Source organism: Periplaneta americana, chromosome 5 (assembly GCF_040183065.1).
Source record: "Periplaneta americana isolate PAMFEO1 chromosome 5, P.americana_PAMFEO1_priV1, whole genome shotgun sequence".
NCBI classification, from domain to species: domain Eukaryota; kingdom Metazoa; phylum Arthropoda; class Insecta; order Blattodea; family Blattidae; genus Periplaneta; species Periplaneta americana.
This window is the reverse complement of record NC_091121.1, coordinates 9,059,371-9,083,436: the sequence shown is the minus strand read 5'-3', so window position 1 is coordinate 9,083,436 and position 24,066 is coordinate 9,059,371. Positions and strand designations below refer to the sequence as shown.

The 24,066-nt window shown below is 33.5% G+C and overlaps 1 protein-coding gene across 3 annotated transcripts in view; it reads left to right on the top strand.

Annotated features, from left to right (window-relative positions):
• Dip-C (dipeptidase C) overlaps positions 1-24,066 on the top strand; it is an 894,313-nt gene that overhangs the window by 856,950 nt on the left and 13,297 nt on the right. For 2 of the 3 annotated variants that reach the window (XM_069825325.1, XM_069825323.1), the window contains exons 5-8: positions 14,045-14,106; positions 14,588-14,632; positions 19,056-19,325; positions 22,188-22,336. In XM_069825325.1, the coding sequence (XP_069681426.1) occupies positions 14,045-14,106; positions 14,588-14,632; positions 19,056-19,325; positions 22,188-22,336 (526 nt within the window). Of the gene's footprint in view, positions 1-14,044; positions 14,107-14,587; positions 14,633-14,691; positions 16,957-19,055; positions 19,326-22,187; positions 22,337-24,066 lie in introns of those variants that run through there. The other variant, XM_069825322.1, reaches the window with a different exon arrangement.

The window sequence follows — 24,066 nt, the reverse complement described above, 5'->3', positions numbered from 1 at the left end:
TGCTATTAGATATGATGTTTCATTTACTTACATATCATATTTCATTCGCTGTCACAGCCTCCTGTATTCGTAAACAACGCTGACCATATTTGTTTAAAAGTTTCATCAGAGATATCTTGTGATATCTGCTCTCCACTACACGTGAATGGCAGTAACAACGGAATAAAGGATATATTAATTTTTATTACAAACAATATTAAATTTAAAAAGATGGGATTTTAATTAAATGTACATTAATTATTATGTAAGTCACAATTCGCGAAAGTAATTTTTCTGGGTGTACTTGATGCTGAAGAAATTGTTTTGATAGTAAATTTATTGGGTGTTCTTAATTCTGAAGAAATTCTTGTCAATTAGTAATTTTTCTGGGTATACTTGATACTGAAGAAATTATTGTTTATTAGTGAATTTATTGGGAGTACTTGATAGTGAAAAAATTGTTGTTGATAGTAAATTTATTGGGTATACTTAATTCTGAAGAAATTCTTGTCGATTAGTAATTTTTCTGGGTGTACTTGATGCTGAAGAAATTGTTTTGATAGTAAATTTATTGGGTGTTCTTAATTCTGAAGAAATTCTTGTCAATTAGTAATTTTTCTGGGTATACTTGATACTGAAGAAATTATTGTTTATTAGTGAATTTATTGGGAGTACTTGATAGTGAAAAAATTGTTGTTGATAGTAAATTTATTGGGTATACTTAATTCTGAAGAAATTCTTGTCGATTAGTAATTTTTCTGGGTGTACTTGATGCTGAAGAAATTGTTTTGATAGTAAATTTATTGGGTGTTCTTAATTCTGAAGAAATTCTTGTCAATTAGTAATTTTTCTGGGTATACTTGATACTGAAGAAATTATTGTTTATTAGTGAATTTATTGGGAGTACTTGATAGTGAAAAAATTGTTGTTGATAGTAAATTTATTGGGTATACTTAATTCTGAAGAAATTCTTGTCGATTAGTAATTTTTCTGGGTGTACTTGATGCTGAAGAAATTGTTGTTGATAGTAAATTTATTGGGTGTTCTTAATTCTGAAGAAATTCTTGTCAATTAGTAATTTTTCTGGGTATACTTGATACTGAAGAAATTATTGTTTATTAGTGAATTTATTGGGAGTACTTGATAGTGAAAAAATTGTTGTTGATAGTAAATTTATTGGGTATACTTAATTCTGAAGAAATTCTTGTCGATTAGTAATTTTTCTGGGTGTACTTGATGCTGAAGAAATTGTTTTGATAGTAAATTTATTGGGTGTTCTTAATTCTGAAGAAATTCTTGTCAATTAGTAATTTTTCTGGGTATACTTGATACTGAAGAAATTATTGTTTATTAGTGAATTTATTGGGAGTACTTGATAGTGAAAAAATTGTTGTTGATAGTAAATTTATTGGGTATACTTAATTCTGAAGAAATTCTTGTCGATTAGTAATTTTTCTGGGTGTACTTGATGCTGAAGAAATTGTTTTGATAGTAAATTTATTGGGTGTTCTTAATTCTGAAGAAATTCTTGTCAATTAGTAATTTTTCTGGGTATACTTGATACTGAAGAAATTATTGTTTATTAGTGAATTTATTGGGAGTACTTGATAGTGAAAAAATTGTTGTTGATAGTAAATTTATTGGGTATACTTAATTCTGAAGAAATTCTTGTCGATTAGTAATTTTTCTGGGTGTACTTGATGCTGAAGAAATTGTTTTGATAGTAAATTTATTGGGTGTTCTTAATTCTGAAGAAATTCTTGTCAATTAGTAATTTTTCTGGGTATACTTGATACTGAAGAAATTATTGTTTATTAGTGAATTTATTGGGAGTACTTGATAGTGAAAAAATTGTTGTTGATAGTAAATTTATTGGGTATACTTAATTCTGAAGAAATTCTTGTCGATTAGTAATTTTTCTGGGTGTACTTGATGCTGAAGAAATTGTTTTGATAGTAAATTTATTGGGTGTTCTTAATTCTGAAGAAATTCTTGTCAATTAGTAATTTTTCTGGGTATACTTGATACTGAAGAAATTATTGTTTATTAGTGAATTTATTGGGAGTACTTGATAGTGAAAAAATTGTTGTTGATAGTAAATTTATTGGGTATACTTAATTCTGAAGAAATTCTTGTCGATTAGTAATTTTTCTGGGTGTACTTGATGCTGAAGAAATTGTTGTTGATAGTAAATTTATTGGGTGTTCTTAATTCTGAAGAAATTCTTGTCAATTAGTAATTTTTCTGGGTATACTTGATACTGAAGAAATTATTGTTTATTAGTGAATTTATTGGGAGTACTTGATAGTGAAAAAATTGTTGTTGATAGTAAATTTATTGGGTATACTTAATTCTGAAGAAATTCTTGTCGATTAGTAATTTTTCTGGGTGTACTTGATGCTGAAGAAATTGTTTTGATAGTAAATTTATTGGGTGTTCTTAATTCTGAAGAAATTCTTGTCAATTAGTAATTTTTCTGGGTATACTTGATACTGAAGAAATTATTGTTTATTAGTGAATTTATTGGGAGTACTTGATAGTGAAAAAATTGTTGTTGATAGTAAATTTATTGGGTATACTTAATTCTGAAGAAATTCTTGTCGATTAGTAATTTTTCTGGGTGTACTTGATGCTGAAGAAATTGTTTTGATAGTAAATTTATTGGGTGTTCTTAATTCTGAAGAAATTCTTGTCAATTAGTAATTTTTCTGGGTATACTTGATACTGAAGAAATTATTGTTTATTAGTGAATTTATTGGGAGTACTTGATAGTGAAAAAATTGTTGTTGATAGTAAATTTATTGGGTATACTTAATTCTGAAGAAATTCTTGTCGATTAGTAATTTTTCTGGGTGTACTTGATGCTGAAGAAATTGTTTTGATAGTAAATTTATTGGGTGTTCTTAATTCTGAAGAAATTCTTGTCAATTAGTAATTTTTCTGGGTATACTTGATACTGAAGAAATTATTGTTTATTAGTGAATTTATTGGGAGTACTTGATAGTGAAAAAATTGTTGTTGATAGTAAATTTATTGGGTATACTTAATTCTGAAGAAATTCTTGTCGATTAGTAATTTTTCTGGGTGTACTTGATGCTGAAGAAATTGTTGTTGATAGTAAATTTATTGGGTGTTCTTAATTCTGAAGAAATTCTTGTCAATTAGTAATTTTTCTGGGTATACTTGATACTGAAGAAATTATTGTTTATTAGTGAATTTATTGGGAGTACTTGATAGTGAAAAAATTGTTGTTGATAGTAAATTTATTGGGTATACTTAATTCTGAAGAAATTCTTGTCGATTAGTAATTTTTCTGGGTGTACTTGATGCTGAAGAAATTGTTGTTGATAGTAAATTTATTGGGTGTTCTTAATTCTGAAGAAATTCTTGTCAATTAGTAATTTTTCTGGGTATACTTGATACTGAAGAAATTATTGTTTATTAGTGAATTTATTGGGAGTACTTGATAGTGAAAAAATTGTTGTTGATAGTAAATTTATTGGGTATACTTAATTCTGAAGAAATTCTTGTCGATTAGTAATTTTTCTGGGTGTACTTGATGCTGAAGAAATTGTTTTGATAGTAAATTTATTGGGTGTTCTTAATTCTGAAGAAATTCTTGTCAATTAGTAATTTTTCTGGGTATACTTGATACTGAAGAAATTATTGTTTATTAGTGAATTTATTGGGAGTACTTGATAGTGAAAAAATTGTTGTTGATAGTAAATTTATTGGGTATACTTAATTCTGAAGAAATTCTTGTCGATTAGTAATTTTTCTGGGTGTACTTGATGCTGAAGAAATTGTTTTGATAGTAAATTTATTGGGTGTTCTTAATTCTGAAGAAATTCTTGTCAATTAGTAATTTTTCTGGGTATACTTGATACTGAAGAAATTATTGTTTATTAGTGAATTTATTGGGAGTACTTGATAGTGAAAAAATTGTTGTTGATAGTAAATTTATTGGGTATACTTAATTCTGAAGAAATTCTTGTCGATTAGTAATTTTTCTGGGTGTACTTGATGCTGAAGAAATTGTTTTGATAGTAAATTTATTGGGTGTTCTTAATTCTGAAGAAATTCTTGTCAATTAGTAATTTTTCTGGGTATACTTGATACTGAAGAAATTATTGTTTATTAGTGAATTTATTGGGAGTACTTGATAGTGAAAAAATTGTTGTTGATAGTAAATTTATTGGGTATACTTAATTCTGAAGAAATTCTTGTCGATTAGTAATTTTTCTGGGTGTACTTGATGCTGAAGAAATTGTTGTTGATAGTAAATTTATTGGGTGTTCTTAATTCTGAAGAAATTCTTGTCAATTAGTAATTTTTCTGGGTATACTTGATACTGAAGAAATTATTGTTTATTAGTGAATTTATTGGGAGTACTTGATAGTGAAAAAATTGTTGTTGATAGTAAATTTATTGGGTATACTTAATTCTGAAGAAATTCTTGTCGATTAGTAATTTTTCTGGGTGTACTTGATGCTGAAGAAATTGTTGTTGATAGTAAATTTATTGGGTGTTCTTAATTCTGAAGAAATTCTTGTCAATTAGTAATTTTTCTGGGTATACTTGATACTGAAGAAATTATTGTTTATTAGTGAATTTATTGGGAGTACTTGATAGTGAAAAAATTGTTGTTGATAGTAAATTTATTGGGTATACTTAATTCTGAAGAAATTCTTGTCGATTAGTAATTTTTCTGGGTGTACTTGATGCTGAAGAAATTGTTTTGATAGTAAATTTATTGGGTGTTCTTAATTCTGAAGAAATTCTTGTCAATTAGTAATTTTTCTGGGTATACTTGATACTGAAGAAATTATTGTTTATTAGTGAATTTATTGGGAGTACTTGATAGTGAAAAAATTGTTGTTGATAGTAAATTTATTGGGTATACTTAATTCTGAAGAAATTCTTGTCGATTAGTAATTTTTCTGGGTGTACTTGATGCTGAAGAAATTGTTTTGATAGTAAATTTATTGGGTGTTCTTAATTCTGAAGAAATTCTTGTCAATTAGTAATTTTTCTGGGTATACTTGATACTGAAGAAATTATTGTTTATTAGTGAATTTATTGGGAGTACTTGATAGTGAAAAAATTGTTGTTGATAGTAAATTTATTGGGTATACTTAATTCTGAAGAAATTCTTGTCGATTAGTAATTTTTCTGGGTGTACTTGATGCTGAAGAAATTGTTTTGATAGTAAATTTATTGGGTGTTCTTAATTCTGAAGAAATTCTTGTCAATTAGTAATTTTTCTGGGTATACTTGATACTGAAGAAATTATTGTTTATTAGTGAATTTATTGGGAGTACTTGATAGTGAAAAAATTGTTGTTGATAGTAAATTTATTGGGTATACTTAATTCTGAAGAAATTCTTGTCGATTAGTAATTTTTCTGGGTGTACTTGATGCTGAAGAAATTGTTTTGATAGTAAATTTATTGGGTGTTCTTAATTCTGAAGAAATTCTTGTCAATTAGTAATTTTTCTGGGTATACTTGATACTGAAGAAATTATTGTTTATTAGTGAATTTATTGGGAGTACTTGATAGTGAAAAAATTGTTGTTGATAGTAAATTTATTGGGTATACTTAATTCTGAAGAAATTCTTGTCGATTAGTAATTTTTCTGGGTGTACTTGATGCTGAAGAAATTGTTTTGATAGTAAATTTATTGGGTGTACTTAATTCTGAAGAGATTCTTGTTGATAGTAAATTTATTGCTTGTACTTGATGTACTGGGTGTATTATCCTCCCACCTGCGCCTCGGCCTTCCCAAAGGTCTTTTTCCCTCCTGTCTCCCACTAATACTCTAAATGCATTTCTGGATTCGCCCATACGTGCTACATGCCCTGCCCATCTCAAACGTCTGGATATAATGTTCCTAATTATGTCAGGTGAAGAATACAATGCGTGCAGTTCTGCGTTGTGTAACTTTCTCCATTTTCTTGTAACTTCATCGCTCTTAGCCCCAAATATTTTGCTAAGAACCTTATTCTCAAACGCCCTTAATCTCTGTTCCTCTCTCAAAGTGAGAGTCCAAGTCGCAGAATCATACAGAACAACCGGTAATATAACTGTTTGTAAAATATACCTACACATGAAAATTATAGATTGACAAATACAGTAGATAGCAATACTGTTTAAAACCATCTTACGTTCAGTATAGCATTAAGAAAATGTTTGTATTTAATGTAAGAAATGCTGAAATATAGATCCCAATTTCACAGAGAACCCTATTTTACCTGAGATAGGTATGTTAGGGTTATAAATACATAATAACAACAACAACAATAATAATAATAATAATAATAATAATAATAATAATAATATGATATTGATTAATGAAGTCTCCTATTGAATTAATCTTACGTTTCAATTATGAAATTAATACAATTTTACAAATCTATAAATTCAGCAAATCTCTACCACGTTTTATAATTTATACACATGAATGAATGAAATGCAGTGAGATGAAATTAAATACTAAAATACAATCTTATATTTCTATTAACAAGTTTCATGAAATGTATAATATATTATAACCTACGCAAATAAGTAATCCTAATATTCATTAGACTGTAGTTTAAATTTCTGTGGGTTGATATCTTTGAACACGTTACACAGTTTTCCGTTAAACAATGTTGTTACAAGCAGTTTCTAAATTTTATACAACACTTTTATCGGAATCTATTTTAGATTATTATCCTAATTTATTTCTATCAACTGTTAATTTAAATATTTATAGCAAAATATATAAGAAAAAAACCATTGAAAAAATAATAATAATTCAGTGAATATATACAAATTTTATCATGTGTTCAGATTACAACTTTTGTGAACGTAATTTACATATCTCATAAAATCTTGATAACAGCATTTATTTCGGAACACTTGTATTGGTGGGGAGTACTTCGTGTCGCACCTGTCTAATCGACAAACAGTTCAAGACGTTGCAGTTCAAATTTGTGACACTCAAATAACAAATGTTGGACTGTTTGCAGGGAGTCATCACATGCACAAATGTTTTAGACTACAAGGGTAAACTGTATAGTGATTGACCACTTAAGCTAATGAATAATAAAACAATGAAATAGCGGAAAACAGTGGTAACTTATTGAGAGAATTTTAAAGGCATTGGGTCAAGTGAAGATTCAGAAACAAATCAAAATCAATAAACAAAAGAAAAAAGAAAATTTTAATGCAAAGATAAATTAAATAAACACAACAAGTCCACTTTTACAGTTATTGACCGTCTACTGCACAGTTATTGACCACACGCTTATTAGTGATTGACCGTCTACTGCACAGTTATTGAATACTCATTTATTAGTGATTGAACAACACATTTTCACAATTTTCACTTTTTTCTTGTCTGTTTCGTTTCTCTTCTTCTGATCTTTCTCATTAAGAACTGTTCGCCACCGGCGTAGCTCTGTCGGCAAAAGTGTTTGCCTGCCGATCCGAAGTTTCGTTCGGGCGCGGGTTCAATTCCCGCTTGGGCTGATTACCTGGTTGGGTTTTTCCGAGGTTTTGCCCAACCGTAAGGCAAATTTCAGGTAATCTATGACGAATCGTCGGCCTCATCTCGCCAAATACCATCTCGCTATCATCAATCTCATCGACGCTACCTCGTAGTTGATACAGTGTCGTTAAATAACCAAGTTAAAAAAATAAGAAAAGAACTCTTCTCGCTGCCTTTTCTTTCATTTCTTATTCGCTTCCTTTCTTCTCTTGCCTCTTCTTCCATTTTTCTCTTTTGTGCCTTATCAGAAGCAAGTGTGTGTCATTTCTCTGATGTTATTACAAATGGCTTCACCCAGCACTGGACGAGGACCAAAGAACACTTTTCCTTCAACGGGATATTTGTTTCTGGACGCTAAGGTTGCTTTTAGGACACCAAACTTCTTGGCAGCTTCATTTAAACCAAATCCACTGCGGACAGGTTCTGTAGCGTTTCGTAAAGCTTCCCCTGTATAATGCGCTTTACCTGGCTTAGGCATTATAATATAGTATCAGTCCTGTAAAAATCCCCATCATTTAACCGATAACATATATAGAATTGGAGCAAATTGGTCATTATTCTAACAAATAATTTATGAACGACCAATCACTGTAGTTTGCGGCCATTCACTTTATAGTGATTGACCACGGGGCATTTTTATCTCATATAAAAACTTTAACAAAATAATATTCTGTGGACGGAAACCTTACACCTTTTCTCACACTGTGAGTGTAAAAACGAGCACCAGAATTTATGTATCCTTTGCAGAATAAATAAATTATTGGATGCATTATTCTTAGCAATTTCTCTAGTTACTTACACTTGTTTACGTTCAGTTGCATCTCCAATCGATTTCAGTCCTCTCAGACAACAGACACTAACTCAGTGGGATGAACAGCGACAACTAACCACAAATAGGGGTTGTTACTAGAGGTATATGCAGCAAAAAGTGAAATCACGATCGTGGTTTATTCACAATATACTTGAAAAAAGGAATCGGTCAATCACGTATACTGGTCAATAACTACCTAGTTTACCCTATTTCATTGAATTTTGAACATATTTTTAACAGCGGTAATAAAGCGTCGTAAAATAACCAGTTAAAAAAACGAACGTAGGGTATTCCAAAACTGGACATATTTTGTCGTACTCGAGAAAGGTGGGAAGACGTTGCTTAGCAACGCGATGATTAAAGCACATACAACACAGAGGTTGAGTGTGAGCACGTTGAGATCTCCTCAGACAACAAGTGCAGCAGATAAACAAGACTCTAGCAGTCACGTTTGCCACACGCACTCTATGTCACCACGTGCCAGAATGCGACCTTGATAACGAGCATTAGATATTTCAGCTCCATATGGCGCAAGTCGAGGAAACATTCCATTCGTATATCGCTGTCCTTGATAGCCACCAGTACTTGCTGTAGCGCGTCATTTACCAAGAACACAACAAAAACATCCTTCAAGCCTTGCTGTATTACAAGCAACAACAAATTGAGTTCTCCAGGAATCTGTCAGGGTCTGTGTTAGTCATCAACACTTTCAACACGATGATACACAAACACTGAAGGAAGGAAAGCCTTATATGCTTCAGTTATGTTTCTGAATGATGTTAGAGTCCTGAAATACCCGACATTATCGTCTGTGCCGCTGACATTCTATCATATCGCTGTTTCATGAAGGTCACAGATTTCTTTAACACGTAACTCGTTTCGCAATGCTTAGTGTTGGTAAATATGCTGAAATAGTCGCTGTTTTCTACAGCAGAGATCTCAACAAGCGTACAAAATGGCTGTCTTAATTTAGATCAGATGAATTATGGACAATTTAATTAATTTTATTTATTTATTTAACCTGGTAGAGATAAGGCCATCAGGCCTTCTCTTCCCCTCTACCAGGGGATTACAGCTACAATATTAAGAATACAATTACAATTATAATTACAATTAATATTGAATTTACAAGTACAATAAAAATCAAAGTACTAAAAGATTAACAGACTAATAATAGCTAGACAGTTCATTGTAAAAATTAAGAAGAGAGATTTTTTTTATTAACTAAGTAAAAATTAAACCTACTCTACGCAGTAAGAAAATGCTTAATAAGTTTGCTTTTGAACGCTACTAAATTCCGACAGTCTCTGATGCTTTAAGCGAAGTTACGGTGAGATAATTGAAGACCTCCCTCAAAGCACGTTGTATATCATATGCAAAAGCCGTTGATATACAACCTTCTTTGAGGGAGATCTTCAATTATTTAAATATATAATATAATGTTATCAGAATAACTTTTCTATAGGCCACTTTTCGCTCTTCGTTGACCCAAGCGGCTTCTTGTAGCAATACAACATATGGGCATGATAAATATTGTCTTTAGTGCATAATGGAAAATAGATCTTTGTTACATCAGCATGATGATATGATTATGGTGATAGTGGTGAAAACATTGAAACTAATAATGAAGATGATAAAGATGAAGATAGTGGAGTTGGAGTTGAAGAAGAATACAATTTAGGTCTATTATTATTATTATTATTATTATTATTATTATTATTATTATTATTATTATTATTATTGTTTGTTATTGGGGGATATTGGTGGGGATGGAGCTAAGGAAGAAAAGTTGATGATCATGATGATGATGTTGATGATGATGTTGATAAATAGGATAAAGATGGAGCTGAAAAGAAAGAAAAGTTGATGATGAAGATGAAGAAGAAAAGATACATAAAAATGAAGCTGAAGAAGAAGAGAAGTTGTTGATGATGATGATGATGATGATGATGATGATGATGATGATGATGATGATGAATATAAAGAAGATAGATAAGCTGGCGCTGAAGAAAAAATGCTGTTGCTGCTGCTAATGAGGAAGATAAAAATGAAGCTGAAGAAAATAAGCTGTTAATGATTATGAAGGAAGAAGATATTGATGAAGATGAAGCTGAAGAAAAAAGATGATGAAGAAGAATATAAGGATGAAGCTGAAGAAAAGATGATGATGACGATGATGATAACGAAGGAAGAAGATAAAGAAGGAGCTGAAAAAGAGAAGTTGGTAATGATGAAGGAAGATGTTTATAAAGATGAAGCTGAAGAAAAAGTGAAGTAGTTCATGATGAAGATAAGGATAGAGCTGAAAAAAGATGATGATGATGATGATATTGAAGGAACTGAAAAAGATAAGTTGATAGGCCTGATGATGATGATGTTGATAAAGATGAAGCTGAAGAAAAAGAGATTTTTTTTTAAATTTAATTTATTATGTTCCATAGATCTTACATTGGCAATGAAGCTTTAAGATGTGGAACAAGTCAAAATTTTACAATATTACAATTACAATTTTTACAATATTTTACAATTTTTACAGTTTTACAATTTTGTAATTTTCAACCATTTTTTTACAATTTTCTACAATTTTTTTACAATATTTTGGCGAGATGTCGTGAGATGAGGTGAGGCCCGAGGATTCGCCGAAAGATTACCTTGCATTTGCCTTATGGTTAGAGAAAACCTCGGAAAAAAACCCCAACCAGGTAATCAGACCAAAGGGGGTGAAATGAAGTGATGCCGAGGACTCGCCATAGACCATCCGGCTTCAGTCCCACGGCCGGGGAAAACCTCGGAAGAAACCATTCAATCAGACCAAAGGGGGGAGTTGATAATGATAAAGAAGATAAAAATGGAGCTGAAGGAAAGATAATGATGATGATGATGGTTCTTACTGTAGTTCATGACTGCACTCCCACCCGACGTGCACAATAAACTATTTATTCTTCGTGTCCACAGAAAAGTAAGGCCTTGAATTCTGAGGGACGTCACACTTTGGGCACTGTTGCTGAACCTAGCAGTTGCAACAAGCGCTTCTACGCATTGCGTACATTTAGCATCTTGTTGTACTCTGCGCTCTTGGGGATATTAAATTTCGCCTTGCTCAGCTCCTTTATTTGCACTAAAATTCACCATGTGCGAGCGGCGGCGGGCTTTGCCCTGTGTCAGGGCCGAGTCCCGCGTCAATAACTTTGTTATGGTTAAAGAACTCCTCGCCGTTTGACCTTGACAGCTTCCGGTGGTCGAAGGGGCGCCTTTCTGGTGTCCAAACTCTTAATAGGTACCTACATAGAAACTAATTATGGAAGCCTACCTCATTGGCTCGAACCGAACATACCTATTGCATTCTAGTGTAGTCACAATGTAGAGTTAATTACATTGTAGAAGCATTCAGCTTATTCTGTTTATGTAATCGAAGCTTGAAATCGCCATGGAACCCAGTACTAAATACTTCGTTGCACATAAAAGAAGTATGCACTGAATCAGAGATTATTATATATAACTTTAAAAAAGCTGAAAGTCATATTTTATAAAATAGTTATATTATCGATGCAAGGAGAAGCACTATCACCTTTACTTTTTAACTTTGCTTTAGAGTATGCCATTAGGAAAGTCCAGGATAACAGAGAGGGTTTGGAATTGAACGGGTTACATCAGCTGCTTGTCTATGCGGATGACGTGAATATGTTAGGAGAAAATCCACAAACGATTAGAGAAAACACGGGAATTTTACTGGAAGCAAGTAAAGAGATAGGTTTGGAAGTAAATCCCGAAAAGACAAAGTATATTATGATTATGTCTCGTGACGAGAATATTGTACGAAATGGAAATATAAAAATTGGAAATTTATCTTTTGGAGAGGTGGAGAAGTTCAAATATCTGGGAGCAACAGTAACAAATATAAATGATACTCGGGAGGAAATTAAACACAGAATAAATATGGGAAATGCCTGTTATTATTCGGTTCAGAAACTTTTATCATCCAGTCTGCTGTCGAAAAATCTGAAAGTTAGAATTTATAAAACAGTTATATTACCGGTTGTTCTTTATGGTTGTGAAACTTGGACTCTCACTTTGAGAGAGGAACAGAGATTAAGGGTGTTTGAGAATAAGGTGCTTAGGAAAATATTTGGGGCTAAGAGGGATGAAGTTACAGGAGAATGGAGAAAGTTACACAACACAGAACTGCACGCATTGTAGTCTTCACCTGACATAATTAGGAACATTAAATCCAGACGTTTGAGATGGGCAGGGCATGTAGCACGTACGGGCGAATCCAGAAATGCATATAGAGTGTTATTTGGGAGGCCGGAGGGAAAAAGACCTTTAGGGAGGCCGAGACGTAGATGGGAAGATAATATTAAAATGGATTTGAGGGAGGTGGGATATGATGATAGAGAATGGATAAATCTTGCTCAGGATAGGGACCAATGGCGGGCTTATGTGAGGGCGGCAATGAACCTCCGGGTTCCTTAAAAGCCAGTAAGTAAGTATATGGTTTTGTTTTATGAGTGTTTTGTAATAATGCCTACTTATCGACACTTATTTCACCGTAGTAATGACATTGATTACCGTACTGAGTGCAGTAATCAAGTCATTACTGCATTCAGTGTGGTAATCGACTCTAGCTTCCCGTTCTTTAAAAATTTTAGATGTCTTTTTTCTATGTCCGTCGCATTTTCTTATTATAAAAGCATTAAATTAGTGTTTTTATTGATAATGACGTTTGTTTTCATGGACGTCACTGTCCGCGGCACGGAATAATGAGCCCATGGAAATGAAGGTTTATAAGATTTAGATAAATACTCAAAACAAGCTACCGAAACCTTCTCATTTGTAATATTACCTTCTTTCTTATCTTGCACCTTTTCAGAAAGTGCTTATACGCCAATTCATATTTCATTTCAGATTTTTCTGCTGAAAGAAATGAAGCTGCTTCTTCAATATCTGAAGGAGCTTTCTTCATGATAAATCATTTTAGCGAAAGAAGTAATTCATATTTCGGGCTTGCAGCTAGGCCTTTATTGTAAATATAAACATGATCAGGTTGCCATGGCAATCAGTGACTTATTATTATCTATGGATTGCAAGGTCTAGTCTACATTGAACGACGATCTTTTATTTTAAAATAATTTTTATACCTCCTCATTTTGGCTTAAATGTATTTCATGCTAAGAATTCTGAATCTAGTTTTATAATCATTATGTAACTGTAGTACTGTAGTGTATTTTAACGATTATTCAATTTTATTAGGCATTGGAAATATTATTCAACACTTACGTTCAGTAGTACTTTAAGATTGTTTTGCGATATTATGAAAACGATTTAAATAAATTCAAAGATGAAAGATGACTTTCATGTAGTCCTAACTCTGAATTCTCTGAACTTCAGAATTAGAGAATTAGAATATCGTAACCTAATCCATATCTTTGTTACTTCAAATGTAACATGGATAGAAAGCGACAGTACTTGCCTGTATTACAATTAATTGAGCCATTATAATTATGTGAAACACGTGGGTTTTACATCATTATAAAGCATAATTATAAAGTGTATTTTATGTCATAATTATGTATATATTTTATGTATTTGTACAGGGCTGTAATAAGTATGATTTAATTACGGCCCTAATATATCTTCAGATAAAATAGGGTTAATAATAATAATAATAATAATAATAATAATAATAATAATAATAATAATAATATTTTTTTTTGTCTTACAGTATGGTGTAAACACAGATAGCGGTCTGCCATTCGTGGAAGCAGCGTTTGATGGAATTAGTGGGTAAGTTTATCTAAAGTGGGGTATGAATATTCTAACTGTAAACGAATGCTTACAACAATCAAAATATTTCTTTTTCATTGATAGCCTCAGACTATAGTGATGAGGGAAGGAAAAAGATTTCAAAATTTTCCGCGACTGATACTTAGTAAAATTAAAAAAAAAAAAGCTTAATAAGAGGAATATTTATAACCAATTTCACTATCATTAGAAAAATGAGAAAAATCAATAAGCTGAAAAATTGTTAAATAAGGCGAATAAAAAATTTTCCGGAAAATTTATGACTCCAGATAGTCTGTTATGGAGTCGTTTAGCCTGTTCATGCCACCTATTGGTAAGATGAAGGAAGCGTTGTGGCCGCCATTGGGTTGCTACTGTTTGAAAAGAAACAATATGGTTGAACAAAATTACGGTAAAGGTATATATTATTCGTACATAGACACATAATTGAGATTAAATAATAATTCTTATTTTTCATTTTCAGGTTCAATGTGAACAACGAGATTCTGTATCCAGTAATGGCAGAATGGTAGGTAATCGATGTTCAGCTGTCTCTGCGGAATAACTTTAGTGGTTTATCCTTAACGTGATTTAACAGGCCATGACTACGTTACAAGCAGACGAAAGTAAACGTGCTGCGTAATGTGTTTGTTATTTTGTTAGTGGTGGAAAATTAAAGTGAATACTACACTACTTCATTTTACGAGTATTTAAATTAATCGTGTTTTTATATATTAGTATGTCAAGATCAATTGTAAAGCAGATATTTTATAAAGGTGGCAAAGCTCTTTTAAATGACACCTCATCGGTATCAATGATATGGGGAAATCTGACTGTTTCTTGTTTGTCAAAGACGGATATAATATTAAAATCCAGTAAAAAAGAAGATTTGGGCCAGACAACGATAATTCTGCAAGATGGTCTAGATATGCAAGAACTACCAGCAATTGTGCGGAAAGTTAAAGATGTTGGTTTAGTCTCGTTACGTAATTTCAATTCTAAAAATGGAGATGGTTCAGATGTCGGCGGTGGTGATTCAAATTCTAGTAATTCTAAAACGTCCTTGGAGGATAGTGTTAAGTCTAATGGTAAATCATGTGAAGCAAATAATGTGGAAACCAACGAAATAATTAATGGCTTGAGTAGATGTTTCACTGCTAAAGGAGTTTTCTTACTATTAGACACTATACCAGATGATGAAGTTACACCTCTTGTAGCCATTCATGCTTTGAGGAAAATAATCGAGCTTGAAAATAATCATCAATATCGCAATGCACTAGTAAGAAGTGGTGAGGACATACCAGAAAATTTCACAAGAACAGCTATTTTCAATCAGTTAATAGAGACAATAACTTCAGGAACAGATTCAAGTATAATTCTCGATGCTTTGAAGATAGTCAGTAGAGAAATGTTTGGTGGGAATTCTACAGTGTACAGAGACAAACTTTGTGATGAAATACTTATCAGAGTAACAGACGGGAAGTTTACTGTAGTACAAGTGTGTGAAATAATGAGAGTATTAGCTTCTTTTATGAATTCGAAGAAAAGTGGTGAGAATGTGGATAAATTGTGGGTTGGTTTAGTTGATAAAGAGAAAGAGATGAACGAAAAAAATATTATGGAAGTTTTCCGCATTTTACCATTACTTAAACAAAGCCGTAAGGTTGTATTCAGTCTCCTAGAGAGGCGCTGTGGTCATGTTTGGTGGAGGTTACCAGGAGATGCTGTGGCGGAAATTCTGTCAATCTTATTAGAAGTGAAATTATTTTCTCCACGAATCATGAACGTTTTCTCTCGTTGGATAAATACCAATATTCATACAGTGAGTGAGGATGATTTGCTGGAAATAGTATCAGGCTTTTGTTCTCTAGACTATGTGGATCCCGGAATAACTAAAGCTCTGGAACGTTATGTGAAGGCCAAATCATCAAAAGTGAAGAACCCAGCAGTATTAGCATCTATAATGGAGTACTGTGGTAGATTCCGTCTTCGTTCAGAACCCATCTTACTAGGCTGTGAAAAGTATTTTATCGAGCATGGTCAAGATCTCTCACCTATCATTATCAAAGCTCTGTTTGCTCCATTTGGTATGTTGAGTTTTAAACCAACAGATCTTAAATTTTGGCAGACTTTAGAAAACGTGCTGGATGTAAAATTTGTGCAATTTCGTCCTGATGATGCTATTGATGTTGTCTTGACTTGCATTTATCTCGGAAAATTTCCTTTGAACTTTGTGCACAAGATCTTCAATCCCTATTTCCTTGACAGACTTCACTCTAACAGAGATGTGAATCTCCTCAGACAGATGAGAGCTAAACTCAAGCTCTTTGATACCGCTATGACATTAGAATGTTCAAGTTACAAAGGTCCAGTATTGCCGAAGGATCATTCAGCCAAGAGCATATGGCAAGATGGCAGAGTTCGTCGCATGATTAACTACATTTCAGAGCCTCTTGCTGACATCACAGGTGGCCATGACAGACTCACTTCATTTGTGATTCTGCCCCATCTTCCTACTATTCCCCTGTATGTGATAGATATCATGTTACATCCGAGTGGCATGGGAGGTTCTACGATACGATTCAATTTGCGTAGGGAGCGTAACTTGTATGTGGCCGTGTTAATTCATATTCCTGAGCATTATTGCGCTAACAGCTCACAATTAATAGGACCGCAGGTTATGAGGAGACGACATTTTAGAAGACTGGGACTGAAAGTTGTGGAACTGCAGTATGAAAGACTTTCCAAACTCCGGATGCATCCGAAATCTTTGGAGGAATATCTTGTAGAGCAGTTGAAGTCAGCAGAAGATGCCATATGAATCACTACCTGTCAATGTAAAAGTAATGCCATGTAAGTTTAAAAAGAAATACAGGTCTGTGTAATAAAATAAGTTAAAATGAGGAAATTTTGGTAATTGTGGAGATCTACTCCACCATTGATTTACGAATCTTTTTTATTGATTGTGTACATTAACTGCCTCGATTTATATCGAGTAAAAAGCTATGAAAAATAGGTTATATGTACTAATTTCTGTGTTACGTTTCCGCATTTGTGTTAATAAGGAATTTATTTAAATTAATGTATTTTTTTTTCTAAGTTGTATTCGTGCAGTTGTTCCACTTTTGCACTGCGATTGCGTTGTGATGTCACATGAGAGGTTAGGTTAGTGTAGACGAGGTAGGTTAGCATAGATTTGCTTATTTTATGTTTTTTAATTTATTTTATGTAGAGTGGCATATATTTGAAGTCAATTAGAGAAATTATAACTATTTCAACAAATAGGCCTAATTTGTGTCAGAATATTGTATACTTTAAGTTGAGTTTGAGAGTGAAAATACGCATTTGCGGGCAAAATATAATCATAATCATTTATTGAATCCACTGATCATATACATGATAAGTTATGGGACATGTCATGTTTACGAACTAATAATTAATCTCACAATATGCATAAAAGTAATAACTACAATTAAAAGCAACACAAATACAAATATAAAAAATTTGGAACTTGATTGAAGAAAACTACAGGTCAGTCTACTGTATTTCGGCTATAAGTCCCTTTTGTAGTATGTCGTGAAGTCAGGAGTCAATTTCAACCATCACGTCCTTCATGAGAAGACATCCTTCTCGAAGTCAGGATCTGGAAAAGAGGAAGTAAAATTTTTTGAAGTAAGGCGTTCTTTTTCTATTCAGCTATGACAATTTTCAATAAATTCGTTCATACTGTAAAAGCAGTTTTTGATTAAAATTTTATAAAGAGCTTTCTTAAATTTCTGATGTGCAGTTATTTCTTTAAGATAATAAACTGTTTTTATATAGAGTTGTGTTAAAACTTTCAATAAAAATATTATCTTTATTTCTTGTATTGTACTGGCGTGTGTCTGAATTTGTAGGAAAGCTATGGAAATTATATTTGATAAAATTTAAGGTTTCATAAATATAAATACAGGGTAATGGCAAGATATGTAATTTTTTGAAGAATGGTCTGCAGGTGGTAGTTTGAGTCACTTGAACTATGGCTCTAATAGCTCTCTTTTGTAGTTTAAATATTTGGATTGCATTAGGTGAATTACCCCAAAAGATTATACCATACATTAAGATAGAGTGTTTTAAAATTCAGGCGAAAATTCGACGGTTTTTTTATCGAAACTTTCTGCCAGAAATAGTCGAGGTAGTGAATATAAATAATTACCTTTTTTTCTGAAAACACCTATTTTACCACCGTTTAAAAAAAAGTAGCGCAATGACCTGATATAACATAACCTAACCTAACCTAACCTCAGTGCACCGAAGTATTAAGGTAAGAGATATTGATGTGTTTGTCAGATTGATGCCTAAGTCAAAATTTAGGTTAGGTTAGGTTAGGTTAGATTAGGTCAGGTCAGGTCAGGTCATCTCGCTACTTTTTTTTTTCTAAGTTCTTTTGAAAAAAGGGGTAAGAAATTGGGGGTTCTCAGAAAAAAATGTTAGGAAATCGATGGTGGAGTGGATTATCAAAATTTTGATAACACAAGAGAGAATGAATATCGGGTCATTTCTTACAAGGGAACGTTACATTTCAGGTTGAGTTGGCTTAACACAGCGAACATTCCTTGTGTTTCTGTCAGGTAACCAGTGGCAAGTTCCCCCACCACTGTTGTTCCTTGCATCTGTGAACTCTCAGCACGTTGCTGGATTAAAACTTAATGTACCATTCATTCACAGTGTTCTGCTTAAAGACAGGTCTTTCCAGCATTCTCCAATCTTTCCAATTTTTTTGTCGTCCTCATAGTGTACAAATATGATTCATATATCTTAATGCTGTCTATCATCTGATATCTTCTGTCCCGAACTTTTCTTCCTCTCAGTGCATCCTTCAGTATGTTATAAATTATTTCTGTATTGTTGCATTACCTCGCTAAGATACAAGTGAAGCTGATGACTTATATTGCTTATTGAACATTTTCCAGTCGTGTGATCAAGTCGGAGCTGGAGCTGGAGGTGTTGCGGTACGTGAACAAGATTTCGTCGGATGCTCACATTCAGGTGATGCGCACACTCAAGCATAGCATGCGGGAGTACCAAGCAGAAGCAATCTTCCAGAACTACTGTTACATGGTTGGTGGCTGCCGTTTCTTTGCCTACACTTGCATTTGTGGAAGCGGCCAGAATGGGGCAATCCTCCACTACGGACATGCTGCAGCACCCAACGATAAGCTTATGTGTGATGGAGATATGTGGTAAGTAATTACAGTTAAACACAAGAGTGCCTAAATACAAGCACCACTGGAAGGAAATTGGGACATTTTCGCGTCCTCTTGGTCTATATACCGAGGCTAATCTTGGAAGTCTCTCCCTTTCCATTCTTTGTATACAGTTCTTCCACTGTTGCTGATATTGTTGAATTTCTTCGGTTATACAAGGAACTTATAATGTTTTTTTGGATAGGCCTATCTTTGTTTCTTTTATGGTCCAACCTCGTTACACCCAATAACGATCTTAAAAAAGCATCTGAGCTGCTTCAAGTTCCTTTCATTTTCGTTTATTTAATATCCAAATTTCGCTTCCATAACTGAGTCCTGCTTTTGGCATTATATTGTGTAGTATTAACTTTGTATCCACTGTCATCTGTTTGCCAAAATGTCTTCGAGTAACTCCATTTTGTTATATTTTTGTAATTTGACATCTAGATCAGTTTTATGTTCTGGAAATAAATTTCCTAAGTATGTAAATTCAGAAACTTGTTCTATTATTTTCCCGTTTATTTCAATTTTCACGCGTTGAATGTTTTTCCCACACATTACCAGTATTTTCATTCTTTAAATTATCTGAAAAGCTAAATAAGTGTACGGCAATCTAACAGAAATGTTAAACCATTTTGAGTCTTTCGTACACTACTTTTAACACTTGAATATAATTAATTGATTAACTAGTGGACTTACTCGTGTTAATTATGTAAGATTTGTGCGGCTTACAGCTGTTTCAGTGCTTCACGCACCATCCTCAGAGCCTACTAGATCTCGGCGTCATCTCGAACTTCTCTGCCTGTTATGTGGGTGTATTGATTGTTGAAAGGTGTTGAAAGGTGAAAGCATCACCTAAACTCAATGCACTACCCAAAATACACAAAGAAAACATACCTATCAGACCCCTAATCAACTACAAACAGGCACCAGGACACAAACTAGCCACACACATGGACAAAATCATCAGAAACAACATAAAATTCAGAGAACAGACAACAATAAAGAACACTATAGACCTCGTCAATAAAACAAAACAACAACACATACCACACAGTGCAACACTAGCATCTTTCGATATCACCAACTTATACACTAACATACCAATACAAGATACATTACAGATACTAAAACAAATGCTCATAGACAACAACACACCACAAGAATACATCGAAGAAATCATCGAAATCACAGACATCATAACAAAGCAAAACTATTTCACACACAACAACAAATACTACACCCAAACAGAAGGTTTGCCAATGGGATCACCCATATCCAGCATACTAGCAGAGATATTTTTACACAACATAGAACAAACATACATACTCAACAATGAACACAACAAATATGCAGACAACATAATATACTGGCACAGATACATAGACGATATGCTCATACTATACAAAGGAAACAAAAGACAAATACAAAAACTACACCAATACATAAACAAATTACACCCAAAACTTCAATACACACTAGAACTTGAAAACAACAACTCCATAAATTTCCTAGACATCACCATAACAAAAATTGACAACAAACACACCTTCAAAATATACAGAAAACCAACCACCACCACGACACACATACACAACACATCTAACCATCCCATACAACACAAACATGCTGCATTCAGGACAATGGTACACAGATTACTGAACATACCCATGAGCCAACAACATTACAATGAAGAAGTGAACACAATCAAATACATAGCACAAGAAAACGGATACAATCCAAACATAATAGACAACATCATAAGGAAGATAAAACAAAAACTTAAGAAATACAAAAACACGCAAAACACAACACAAACACAAGAACACAAGAAATACATCACACTAACATATGAAAACAAAAGCACAAATAAGATCGCATCTTCATTCAGAAAGCAGAAATACAACATAGCATACAGAACAGAAAACACACTACAAAGACATCTCAACACACAAAAAACACAAACAAATAAATACGATCACGCAGGTGTATATAAACTCACATGTAATAGTTGCGATAAGTTCTACATTGGACAGACAGGCAGATCATTCCAAACACGCTACAAAGAACACATTAAAGCAATAACCAGAGGACACAATACATCTACATACGCCGATCACATAACCAATGCTAACCATACATACAATAACATAAATACGGACATGGAAATCCTACACATACAACCAAAGAACCAAAAACTCAACACACTAGAACAATACGAAATATACAAACACATTAAAACACACCCCGATCAAATTCTCAACACACAGATCAATTTCAGTACACACACACTATTTGACTCCACTCTTCAACACCTTTCAACAATCAATACACCCACATAACAGGCAGAGAAGTTCGAGATGACGCCGAGATCTAGTAGGCTCTGAGGATGGTGCGTGAAGCACTGAAACAGCTGTAAGCAGCACAAATCTTACATAATTAACACGAGTAAGTCCGCTAGTTAATGAATTAATGAAATGTTAAAGGTATCGGTTTATATGCCGATATCTGTCCCTGGAAATTGTGAAAAAAATCTGGTAACCTTAATCTGCACGAATGGCTTTTAGAGAGTTGTTGGATACATCTTATAGCTTTCCCTTGCCAAATGAAGACTTTTACCGCAGAAAATAAGTTCCCCCAATGTGTAGCAGTCCAGATAGTCTTGTTCTGCTTCACTATATGTAACTCTTGTAAGTGCTGGAAGTGTAAGATTAAGGTGTGTTAAAACAACTATAGTACTTCTACTGTTGTGATGTAACTTTAATGAAGCCTGCCTAGCTAGCTAGTGCTAATAAATTTACATAGTCTGTATTGACTTTTAAACTGAACTGACTAAAAATAATGAAATTGCCCTTGCAGCTTATTTGACATGGGAGCCAACTACTGTGGCTATGCAGCAGACATCACATGCTCCTTCCCTGTCAATGGGAAATTCACTGAAGACCAAGCAACCATCTACAACGCTGTTCTGAAGTCCAACCAGGCTGTTATGAAAGCTGCAAAGCCAGGTAAAGCATCTCATTATTTTCGGTATAGTAAAACCCCGATAAGACGCTGTTCAAGGGACTGGGTGTAAATATTAGACGTGTATACTAATTTTGACTTATATTCATATCTATTAGCATTTTTCTTTATTGAAATACATGATTCATGAAAGGTAATACAGTATTACTCCATTATGTAATTACTGTACTGTACGTCAAAGACATTTACAATATGTACTGTACTTAATTCTTTTGGAAAAAAAGCCATTTATAGTTGTTTGCTGTGTGCGTGTTCTCCAAGTCCTCATGTTTACCACACTTCAGTTTCTGCGATTACATCCTCCCGACGTCGCAGCTGTAGTGATTGAATCACGATTTTTTATTATCATTCTTAATATCTATAATGGGATTCCTAATGAATCAGAGAGTTGTTTCTGACTAAGAGTACTGTTCTCATCGTACTTTCGTAAGATTTCCAATTTTTCCGACACAGACACTCATTGTAATGACATTCACAGACACTTCAATACACTAAAGGACAACAAACTGCCCAGCAAAAATTTCCAGAATTTTATTACGGCCGAGTGAGGAATGCTGTTTTAGAGAGAGGGTTAGCAAGAGGGTGGGGTACCGGTATTGTAACTGTATGAGGCTTTAACCACGCAGATACGGAGTCGAATAAGAGAGCATAACAAGAGGGTGGGGTATACTAAGGTATGAAGTATGAAGGTTTAAATGTGCAGGTAAAGGGTCGAATACGAATACTTTTCAGGTTAATGGCACCAGTGAGTTCAGTGACCAAAATGTTTCATTGCTGTTACAATACATTGCTGAAAATTACATGGAAAATATTCCACAAAAACAGCGTATTATGCAGGACTTGAGTGCAACATACGGGGTGTTTTATAAAGGCGTTATATATGAAATGTGCAGGGACGGGACAAAAAAAGCGTATTACACGGGATAGCGTAATAAGCAGGCGCGTCTTATCGAGGTTTTACTGTATATGCATAAGAGAGAGGAACAGAGGTTAAGGGTGTTCGAGAATAAGGTATTTAGAAAACTATTTGAGGATTTTTTTTTTTTTTTTTTTTTTTTTTTTTTTTTTTTTTTTTCATTTGAGGCTAAGAGGGATGAAGTTACAGGAGAATGGAGGAAGTTACACAATGCAGAACTACACACATTGTATTCTTCACCTGACATAATTAGGAACATTAAATCCAGACGTTTGAGATGGAAGAATAATAATAAAATGCATTTGAGGGAAGTGGAATATGATGGTAGGGACTAGATTAATCTTGCTCAGGATAGGGATCGATGGTGGGCTTATGTGAGGGCGGCAATGAACCACCGGGTTCTTTAGAAGCAATTGTAGTAATTAAGCAAAAATCTGTAAAATTGCAAAAATATAGCTTGATGAAGAAGCTTGTTAGGTATATATTGGACAACAGTCACAGTTAAGTCAAGTTAGTAGAATAGTGAGTGTTAAATTTAATGCAAGGTTTCCATCCTGAGTTTGACATCAATCTTCTTAATGTATCCAGCTGTTTGCTCACAACATATAGTCCACTGTAGTCTATTCAGTTGTTGTTTTTCACGAGAAATGAGAGGTATTTTGATCGGTGTTCATTATAGATGCCTGTTGCTAGTAGCCAGAGTTGGGGTGTAGTCAATATATACGGCAGGGCTGTGTCTTCTGCAACTGGTACTGATGATTTTAATTTACTTCTTTTGTGGTTTATGGATGGACAGTA